The 12,065-nt window shown below is 39.0% G+C and overlaps 1 protein-coding gene across 6 annotated transcripts in view; it reads right to left on the bottom strand.

The window, feature by feature from the left end:
- The window catches only part of thoc2.S (THO complex 2 S homeolog), a 126,609-nt gene that overhangs the window by 51,216 nt on the left and 63,328 nt on the right, over positions 1-12,065 (bottom strand). For all 6 annotated transcript variants that reach the window (XR_001932942.2, XR_005963930.1, XM_018232941.2 and 3 more), the window contains one exon: positions 3,161-3,262. Coding sequence is in view for 4 of the 6 variants with exons in the window: in XM_018232941.2 (XP_018088430.1) it covers positions 3,161-3,262 (102 nt within the window). In the remaining 2 variants the exon portion in view is untranslated. The remainder of the gene's footprint in view (positions 1-3,160; positions 3,263-12,065) is intronic.

The following is a 12,065-nucleotide window of genomic DNA, read 5'->3' as shown; positions in this document are numbered from 1 at the left end:
AAAAATAATTTAATCATTAAGCAAACCAAATACACATCACACATCACCACCTTGAACTGTGTGTGTATATATATATATATATATATATATATATATATATATATATATATATATATATATATATATATATATATATATATATATATATATATATATATATATATATATATATATATATATATATATATATATATATGTAGCAGCTACAATTATACAACTGGTCTTGGGACCAAAATCTTGCCCATCTTTTATAGGGACCAAATAATAACAGAGGCTTGAATATTCCACTGAACTCTGAATAAAAACTCAACAGCCTTTACATTCAGCGAATGCCACAGCCTTAAGCTGTGGGAAGCACTATGGCGCTTCGATTACAGGTGCCATTCTGATGGCTGGCTCTGACTCACAATGAAAACAGGGCCAGTTCTGCAGTAGCAATAATGGCACAGAGAAATATAAATAAAACAATATTATACCAAAGCGGGTTAAAAACAGAATAAAAACCAGTACTAAACACACCCAGGTTTCCCAGTTTAAAAGTATGACAAAACAGTGTAACGTTGCCATTTTGTATTAAAGGGGACCCGTCGCCCAAACCAAATTATTCCAAATCCTATTTTATTATGTTAGTCAAGCAAAATGAACTTTAATTACACTGTATACATTATTTGAATATTGTTTCCATCAGTCTGGGAATTCATAATTATAACAACCAGGAAGGAGCCATTTTGTGGACATTGTTATTAAGACAAGTCTTGTATCATCTCAGAATCTTGTTTGTGCACCAGGGGACAGGGACCCAATGTCCATCCCCATGCCCTGGTTACACAATTAAATCGTTAAGAGAGCTGGGGGAATGCAGGGAGAGCAGTGACATGTAGGAAGTGCTGAATGGAAAGTGAAAGTAATTGTCTGCCCCGCCTCTATGCCACTGGCATAGAGGAGGGGCAGACAATATTTGATTGACAGCTGATATTTTTAAATGAGTTTACAACAGCTATGAATGCTGTAATAAAAAAAAGAAATTGGATTTCATATTTAATTTAAAAAGGACTTTTATTATACAGATTTTTATGTCTGGGTGACGGGTCCACTTTAATATTCTTTCAAATTCCATTCACTAACAGCAGCATCTAACAAGGTTAGGGTCCCAAAGAAGTTAAAATGCCCAAAAGGCATGTTCCTTTTTACATAGTTTAATACCTTTAAGATAGCTTCCACTATGTCATTGCTGTCAGTTTATTGGCACTACTTTAATAAGGGCAACACTAAACCAAAAACTTAATGTGACTTTACTATAAAGGAGAAGAATTCAGCACAGTGTTTAAAGTAGGCATTCACCAAGTCATAACGTTTTTGTCTTTTAAAACTGATCTAAAACCACTTAAACAGGCACTAACCCAAGCCAGGCAGAGACTACCTTTTTTAAGGTTTTTATTTAGAATGATTTTCTTTACAAAGAATTGAAATAATAAAGAGAAAGAAGAAAAGAAAACAAAGTGAGGCAAAGGCACCACATTGGAGAGTTCATAGTCAGAGAAAGGGATGTTATACAATCAGACATTTTGCAGTTCTATCCAGGTACCACAAATAGCATAGAATTTCTCTGGACAGCCCCTTGCTAGGTAGTCCAGTTTCTGACTTGAAAGGGAATCATTTACCAGTTTTTGTCAGGTAACATATTCTGGAGTAGGGCCGAAGTTGTAGATCACCGGTTAGTCCTAGTATACACAGTTCTGGAGAACGGATATTTGGAAGTGCAAGCTTCTCATTGAGGAACTGTAACATCTCGACCCAAAATCTCTGAATTGCCCAACAGGCCGAAAAGACATGAAACATAGTGTCTATTTCCTCCCTTCATCTGGGACATTGGTCAAATACATAGTTATAGATTTTTGACAGGAGATAGGGGGTCAGATACACTCTATTTTGAAATATTATATGTGTATATCGATCTATGATGGAGGGCTAGATCAGGGACCAGTTTGAGGGAGTCAGACCATATTTCAACATCTAGCACAGGGGTCCCCAACCTTTTTACCCATGAGCCACATTCAAATGTAAAAAGAGTTGGGGAGCAACACAAGCATACAATTAGTTCCTGGGGATGCCAAAGGGCTGTGATTGGCTATTTTATAGTCCCTGTGTGGACTGACAGAATACAGGAGGGGCTGGCAGTACACCTGATTTTTATGTACCCAAGACTCGCCTCCATGCTAGAATTTCAACTACCTGCTTTGAAGCCACTGGGAGCAACATCCAAGGGGTTGGTGAGCAACATGTTGCTCACGAGCCACTGGTTGGGGATCACTGATCTAGCATAAGAATATCTCTCTGCCAAAGGGCACAAACTCAAGGGATGAAAACATAATTTTGCCCCTTTATAGATTCCAGGTAAGGCCTCGTCTGGAGTATGCAGTGCAGTTTTGGACTCCAGTCCTTAAGAGGGATATAAATGAGCTGGAGAGAGTGCAGAGACGTGCAACTAAACTGGTTAGATGGACGATGGAAGATGGGTAGACTGCCATGGTTGGGGTTGTCTTCTCTGGAAAAAAGGCGATTGCGAGGGGACATGATTACACTTTACAAGTACATTAGCCGGCATTATAGACACATAGCAGGGGGCCTTTTAACCCATATAGAGGATCACCTGAGCGATCGTCTTCCATCTTCTTCTTTCGGCTGCGCATGCACTTGAGAGCGAAAAGCCTAACTTTAATGAAAAAGCTGGCCATTTCTTTCTAATGCGCATGCGTCTGCCCCTGGAAATTTGAAGAAAGAAGAAGCAGGAAGAGGATCAATCCATAATGCTCCCTGGAAAAACCCCCAGACCGGTGCAGTTTTCTGCTGATAGGAGCACTGGCCTGGGGTTCAGGTAGATACAATCACTTGGGTGCCTAACATTTGGCCTGTATGGGTAAATGGAACAAAATGAAGGAAATTCCACACATCACTTTCATTAATTTTGACACAAGTCCATTTGTTACCTTTTTAGTAATTTTGAACATGTATGATTTAATGTGTAAAAATCAGGATCATGAGCTGAACATTAATACACTTTTTTCCTCAAAAGTTGAAGAGTCTGAAATAATAAGATAGAATTTATCTACTATATTCAAAACTGATGAATGCAAAGAAAGTGCACAACTGTGTTACTTACTTCATTATGTATTTGGCTCTGTCAATTGTTTGCGCCTTAACTTTGACTAGCAACGGGTGGTTGTTGTATGTCTCATTCTTCCACTGACCATACAGACGATATCTTTGAGTACATAAAGAACATAACAGATTAGAAACATTGCTGAAAGAATACAACCACAATCATTTATAAATCTTTATCATTTAACCCTTTAAGTGCCAGCAGAATTTCACATTTTGGTTACGCGAAATGCCAGCCGTTTTTGAAACATTTTGTGCTCTCTCACTTTAGGGGCATTTTCTGAGGGGAAACCTATAGTTTACCTAGGAAAACTATACATTGTTTTTTTCGGTAGAAACTGAGCTTTCTAAATCTGCCTGAGTTTTCATGTATTTCCACCTGTGCAAAAAAATTTATAGTGCTAAATACCAAAAAAAAATGAAAAATTACCATTTTTCATCGTATATCAATTTATACCAGAAAAATATTTCATTTTACGGATGAAAATCCAACTGATTTGGAAAGCCTTATGTCTCTCGAACGTGCCAATACCAGATATGTATAGTTTTAGGGAGATTTAGGACTTCTGTACCTCAAAAACTCCCGGCAGTATATTGCCGAATTTTGAAAGCACTAAGGCAGAAAACGGCATGCTTTAGATTCCAAGGCAAAAACTCCTGAAACCGTAGGTTTACCCCAGAAAACCATACATTTTTGAAAAGTACACATTCTGCCGATTACAAAATGGGTAACTATGTCTCTCTAATCCCAACTACCAAACATAAAAGCTTGTCTGAACATAGCGGTTTTTCAAAAAAAAATTCAAAATTCTGAAAAATCATTGCAAAGGTTTTATTTTGCTGCTCCGCATATCCCAAACTATATTAGGTACCAAGAAAAAGCACCTGAAATATGATTGCCAGGGGTCCACTGAACAGTTTGACACCCATTATGCATAGGTTTACCAAAGTATCTGGCATTTAGAGACACCAATATGAAGTTAGCACATCCAAATTGATCAGGACTTTACTTCAGCTACTGAGAAATCAACACATTGACTGCATTTTTTGTGGGGTAAAAACACAGAAATATATGTTTACCCCCCAAACCCATATATTTTTGGAAAGTACACATTCTACAGAATCTAAAATGGGTACCCATGCCTTTCTGCTCCAAACTACTGAGTCGCAAGGCTTTCCCAAAATTGTCGGTTTTGGTGAAATATGTGAAAATTGCCTCAAACCTTCAACTTCCCAGCACCATATCACCCATGTATCATTATGTACTAAGAAAAAGCACCCTAAATATGATTGCCAGGGTTCCTCTGAACATTTTGGTGGCCATTGTTCATAGGTTTACCAAAGTATCTGGCATTTAGAGGCCCCAAAATGAAGTTAGCGCATACAAACAGTCCCGTGGGTAACTTCAGCTAATGAAAAATCAAACACATTGACTGCATTTTTGTGGGGTAAAAACACAGAAATATATGTTTACCCCCAAAACCCATATATTTTTGGAAAGTACACATTCTACTGAATCTAAAATGGGTACCCATGCCTTTCTGCTCCAAACTACTGAGTCGCAAGGCTTTCCCACAATTGTCAGTTTTGGTGAAATATGTGAAAATTGCCTCAAACCTTCAACTTCTCAGCACCATATCACCCATGTATCGTTACACACCAAGAAAAAGCACCCTAAATATGATTGCCAGGGTTCCTCCAAACAGTTTGGTGGCCATTGTTCATAGGTTTACCAAAGTATCTGGCATTTAGAGGCCCCAAAATGAAGTTAGCGCATACAAACAGTCCCGTGGGTAACTTCAGCTAATGAAAAATCAACACATTGACTGCATTTTTGTGGGGTAAAAACACAGAAATATATGTTTACCCCCAAAACCCATATATTTTTGGAAAGTACACATTCTACCGAATCTAAAATGGGTACCCATGCCTTTCTGCTCCAAACTACTGAGTCGCAAGGCTTTCCCACAATTGTCGGTTTTGGTGAAATATCTGAAAATTGCCTCAAAACTTCAACTTCTCAGCACCATATCACCCATGTATCGTTACGCACCAAGAAAAAGCACCCTAAATATGATTGCCAGGGTTCCTCCAAACAGTTTGGTGGCCATTGTTCATAGGTTTACCAAAGTATCTGGCATTTAGAGGCCCCAAAATGAAGTTAGCGCATACAAACAGTCCCGTGGGTAACTTCAGCTAATGAAAAATCAACACATTGACTGCATTTTTGTGGGGTAAAAACACAGAAATATATGTTTACCCCCAAAGCCCATATATTTTTGGAAAGTACACATTCTACCGAATCTAAAATGGGTACCCATGCCTTTCTGCTCCAAACTACTGAGTCGCAAGGCTTTCCCACAATTGTCGGTTTTGGTGAAATATCTGAAAATTGCCTCAAGCTTCAACTTCTCAGCACCATATCACCCATGTATCGTTACGCACCAAGAAAAAGCACCCTAAATATGATTGCCAGGGTTCCTCCAAACAGTTTGGTGGCCATTGTTCATAGGTTTACCAAAGTATCTGGCATTTAGAGGCCCCAAAATGAAGTTAGCGCATACAAACAGTCCCGTGGGTAACTTCAGCTAATGAAAAATCAACACATTGACTGCATTTTTGTGGGGTAAAAACACAGAAATATATGTTTACCCCCAAAACCCATATATTTTTGGAAAGTACACATTCTACCGAATCTAAAATGGGTCCCCATGCCTTTCTGCTCCAAACTACTGAGTCGCAAGGCTTTCCCAAAGTTGTCGGTTTTGGTGAAATATCTGAAAATTGCCTCAAAGCTTCAACTTCCCAGCACCATATCACCCATGTATCATTACGTACTAAGAAAAAGCACCCTAAATATGATTGCCAGGGTTCCTCTGAACATTTTGGTGGCCATTGTTCATAAGTTTACCAAAGTATCTGGCATTTAGAGGCCCCAAAATGAAGTTAGCGCATACAAACAGTTCTGTGGGTAACTTCAGCTAATGAAAAATCAACACATTGACTGCATTTTTGCGGGGTAAAAACACAGAAATATATGTTTGCCCCCCAAAACCCATATAGTTTTGGAAAGTACACATTCTACCGAATCTAAAATGGGTACCCATGCCTTTCTGCTCCAAACTACTGAGTCGCAAGGCTTTCCCACAATTGTCGGTTTTGGTGAAATATCTGAAAATTGCCTCAAAGCTTCAACTTCTCAGCACCATATCACCCATGTATCGTTATGCACCAAGAAAAAGCACCCTAAATATGATTGCCAGGGTTCCTCCGAACAGTTTGGTGGCCATTGTTCATAGGTTTACCAAAGTATCTGGCATTTAGAGGCCTCAAAATGAAGTTAGTGCATACAAATAGTCCTGTGGGTAACTTCAGCTAATGAAAGATCAACACATTAACTGCATTTTTTGTGGGGTAAAAACACAGAAATATATGTTTACCCCCCAAACCCATACATTTTTGGAAAGTACACATTCTACAGAATCTAAAATGGGTACCCATGCCTTATTGCTCCAAACTACTGAGTCGCAAGGCTTTCCCAAAGTTGTCGGTTTTGGTGAAATATCTGAAAATTGCCTCAATGCTTCAACTATCCAGCATCATATCACCCATGTATCATTACGTATCACAAAAAAGCACCCAAATTGTGATTGCCAGGGGTCCTCCAAACAGTTTGGTGCCCACTGTGCATAGGTTTACCAAAGTATATGGCATTTAGAGGCCCCAAAATGAAGTTAGCACATACAAATTGTCCTGTGGGTAACGTCAGCTAATGAAAAATCAGCACATTGTCTGCATTTTTGTGGGGTAAAAACACAGAAATATATGTTTACCCCCCAAACCCATACATTTTTGGAAAGTACACATTCTACAGAATCTAAAATGGGTACCCATGCCTTTCTGCTCCAAACTACTGAGTCGCAAGGCTTTGCCAAATTTGGCGGTTTTGGTGAAATATCTGAAAATTGCCTCAAAGCTTCAACTTTCCAGCAACGTATTGTCCATGTATCATTACCAGCATAAAGCATCCTAAATATAAACATAGGGGTCTACTAAATAGTTTGATGCCCAATGTGCATAGATATACCAAACTATGTGGCGCACAGAGACCCCCAAATGACAATATGTATAGACATTTTCACGGCTGACGCGCTGGCTGCTGCAACATAACCACCCGGTGTGTGTATTATGCGACATTAGACCACCTAACAGTACAGAGACCCCAGAAAACCATATATTTTCAGAAAGTACACATTCTGACGAATCCAATATGGGTAAATAAGTGTTTCTACTACAAACTGCCAAACTGCAAAGCAATGCTGAACATAACGTTTTTTATCAAATTTCTGAAAATCGTCACAAAGCTTGAATTTTACCCCATTATATGCCCCACATTTCGTAACTTATCAGCATAAAACATCCTAAATATGAACGCCAGCGGTCTACTGAACACTTTGATGCCCAATATGCATAGATATACCAAACTATGTGGCGCACAGAGACCCCCAAATGACAATACTGTATATACATTTTCACGGCTGACGCGCTGGCTGCTGCAATATAAGCACCTGGTGTGTGTATTATGCGACATTAGACCCCCTAACAGTACAGAGACCCCAGAAAACCATATATTTTCAGAAAGTACACATTCTGACGAATCCAATATGGGTAAATAAGTGTTTCTACTACAAACTGCCAAACTGCAAAGCAATGCTGAACATAACGGTTTTTATCAAATTTCTGAAAATCATCACAAAGCTTGAATTTTACCCCATTATATGCTCCACGTTTCATAACGTATCAGCATAAAACATCCTAAATATGAACGCCAGGGGTCTACTGAACACTTTGATGCCCAATATGCATAGATATACCAAACTATGTGGCGCACAGAGACCCCCAAATGACAATAGTGTATATACATTTTCACGGCTGACGCGCTGGCTGCTGCAATATAAGCACCTGGTGTGTGTATTATGCGACATTAGACCCCCCTAACAGTACAGAGACCCCAGAAAACCATATATTTTCAGAAAGTACACATTCTGACGAATCCAATATGGGTAAATAAGTGTTTCTACTGCAAACTGCCAAACTGCAAAGCAATGCTGAACATAACGGTTTTTATCAAATTTCTGAAAATCGTCACAAAGCTTGAATTTTACCCCATTATATGCTCCACGTTTCGTAACGTATCAGCATAAAACATCCTAAATATGAACGCCAGGGGTCTACTGAACACTTTGATGCCCAATATGCATAGATATACCAAACTATGTGGCGCACAGAGACCCCCAAATGACAATAGTGTATATACATTTTCACGGCTGACGCGCTGGCTGCTGCAATATAAGCACCTGGTGTGTGTATTATGCGACATTAGACCCCCCTAACAGTACAGAGACCCCAGAAAACCAGATATTTTCAGAAAGTACACATTCTGACGAATCCAATATGGGTAAATAAGTGTTTCTACTACAAACTGCCAAACTGCAAAGCAATGCTGAACATAACGGTTTTTATCAGATTTCTGAAAATCGTCACAAAGCTTGAATTTTACCCCATTATATGCTCCACGTTTCGTAACGTATCAGCATAAAACATCCTAAATATGAACGCCAGGGGTCTACTGAACACTTTGATGCCCAATATGCATAGATATACCAAACTATGTGGCGCACAGAGACCCCAAATGACAATAGTGTATATACATTTTCACGGCTGACGCGCTGGCTGCTGCAATATAAGCACCTGGTGTGTGTATTATGCGATATTAGACCCCCCTAACAGTACAGAGACCCCAGAAAACCATATATTTTCAGAAATTACACATTCTGACGAATCCAATATGGGTAAATAAGTGTTTCTACTACAAACTGCCAAACTGCAAAGCAATGCTGAACATAACGGTTTTTATCAAATTTCTGAAAATCGTCACAAAGCTTGAATTTTACCCCATTATATGCTCCACGTTTTGTAACGTATCAGCATAAAACATCCTAAATATGAACGCCAGAGGTCTACTGAACACTTTGATGCTCAATATGCATAGATATACCAAACTATGTAGCGCACAGAGACCACCAAATGACAATAGTGTATATACATTTTCACAGCTGACGCGCTGGCTGCTGCAATATAAGCGCCTGGTGTGTGTATTATGCAACATTAGACCCCCCTAACAGTACAGAGACCCCAGAAAACCATATATTTTCAGAAAGTACACATTCTGACGAATCCAATATGGGTAAATAAGTGTTTCTACTACAAACTGCCAAACTGCAAAGCAATGCTGAACATAACGGTTTTTTATCAAATTTCTGAAAATCGTCAGAAAGCTTGAATTTTACCCCATTATATGCCCCACATTTCGTAACGTATCAGCATAAAACATCCTAAATATGAACGCCAGGGGTCTACTGAACACTTTGATGCTCAATATGCATAGATATACCAAACTATGTGGCGCACAGAGACCACCAAATGACAATAGTGTATATACATTTTCACAGCTGACGCTCTGGCTGCTGCAATATAAGCACCTGGTGTGTGTATTATGCGACATTAGACCCCCCTAACAGTACAGAGACCCCAGAAAACCATATATTTTCAGAAAGTACACATTCTGACGAATCCAATATGGGTAAATAAGTGTTTCTACTACAAACTGCCAAACTGCAAAGCAATGCTGAACATAACGGTTTTTATCAAATTTCTGAAAATCGTCACAAAGCTTGAATTTTACCCCATTATATGCCCCACATTTCGTAACGTATCAGCATAAAACATCCTAAATATGAACGCCAGGGGTCTACGGAACACTTTGATGCCCAATATGCATAGATATACCAAACTATGTGGCGCACAGAGACCCCCAAATGGATATATAGTAGATAAAATTTACAAGGCAAAACAAAATAAGGCAGTAAAGAGTGAAATGAAAAAAAATCCAATAAAACCACAAAAATCAATGTTTTTTTTCCAGAATAGTGTTATCGGCCATCAGAATCACAGTTTGAATATTTTAGCTGGGCCAAACAGGTTATACGGCTAGAAACAAGTGAACACAACATATGCAGAGCTGAAAATGCAATAAAATGGCTAAAAATTCAATAAAATGGCTAAAAATGCCACCAAAATACCCAAAATTGCAATATAATCACCGAAATAACATACAAAAGATATTGCACAGTACGGTTAGCGAATACGCTATTCGTAATGGCAATAAAACATTTTTTTCAGCCAAAAAAAGAGACGATGCGATAAGAAAAAAAAAAAAAAAGCCACAATGCCATGTATGTGCGTGTGCGTGTATACAAATGGTAAATTACATGTTATGTGCGCGTGTGTGCGTGTGCACATGTGTGTAAGTGCAGTGAGTGTAAGTGACCCCCCAATCCCCAAAAATGTATGTGTAAGTGTGTGTAAGTGTGAATCTAAGTGTGTATTACTGTAATAAGTGTGTGTTGGTGTGTTTGTGTGTGTAATTGTTGCACTAACCTGAAAAAGTCGCTGAAGACTGTTGCACACGATGTGGAGGGGTCCCAGGAAGACATCTGCGACGATCCTCGTGTTCCTGTGCTGTGGGGGCGGAGATCAACGGCGCAGTGCAGGCTGCAGCAGCAGGACACGTAAGTAACACGTGCCTGCTGCTGCTTTTGGGCCCCTGGGCGATCGCGCCCCAGGGGCCACTCGATCCCCTGCTCTGCTCGTTGCCTAGGGGCAGGGGATCGAAGCGGAACGGAGCGAGCGGCTCTAACAGCCGCTCCTCCGCTCCACAACCCGGAAGTGCTGCAGAACGTAGAATCTACGTTCTGTGGCATTTCAAGTTACTTTTCCACAGAACGTAGATTCTACGTTCTGTGGCACTTAAAGGGTTAAAGGGGTTGTTCACCTTTGAGATAACTTTTAGTATGATGTAGAGAATTGAGACAATTTGCAATTTGTTTTCATTTTTTTATTATTGAAGGTTTTTGAGTTATTTAGCTTTTTATTTAGCAGCTCTTCTATTTGCATCTTAAGCAATCTGGTAACTAGGGTCTAAATTACCCTAGCAACCATGCATTGATTTGAATAAGAGACTGGAACATGAATAGGAGAGGGCCTGAATAGAAGGATCGGTAATAAAAAGTAACAATAACAATACATTTGTAGCCTTACAGAGCATTTGTTTTTTTACAGAGTCAGCGACGCCTATTTGAAAGCTGCAAATAGTCAGAAGAAAAAGGCAAATAACTGTAAAACTATATAAAATAAATAAATAATGAAAACCATTTGAAAAGTTGCTTGGAATTGGCCATTCTATAAAATAATAACAGTTACCTTAAAGGAAAACTATACCCCCAAAATGAACACTTAAGCAACAGATAGTTCCTATCATATTAAGTGGCATATTAAAGAATCTTACCAAACTGGAATATATATTTAAGTAAATATTGCCCTTTTACATCTCTTGCCTTGAGCCACAATTTCGTGATGGTCTCTGTGCGGTCTGAGATCACATGACCAGAAATACTTCAACTCTAACTGTAACAGGAAGAAGTGTGGAAGCAAGAGACACATCTCTGTCTGTTAATTGGCTCATGTGACCTAACATGTATGGTTTGTTGGTATGTTTGGGAGTACAGTGAATCCTACGATCCCAGGGGACGGCCCTTATTTTTTAAAATGGCAATTTTCTATTTATGATTACCCAATGGCACATACTACTAGAAAAGTATATTATTATGAACATGGTTTATTTACATGAAGCAGGATTTTACATATGAGCTGTTTTATGCAATATCTTTTTATAGAGACCTACATTGTTTGGGGGGTATAGTTTTCCTTTAAAGGTGAATCACCCCTTTAACAGATACACATTACACTTTTCGCCACAATAAAAGTAAATGTATACTCTCCAATAT

This window comes from Xenopus laevis, chromosome 8S (assembly GCF_017654675.1).
Source record: "Xenopus laevis strain J_2021 chromosome 8S, Xenopus_laevis_v10.1, whole genome shotgun sequence".
Lineage (NCBI taxonomy): Eukaryota > Metazoa > Chordata > Amphibia > Anura > Pipidae > Xenopus > Xenopus laevis.
Note: the sequence above shows the minus strand (reverse complement) of the source record. Positions and strands in the feature narration are given on the sequence as shown.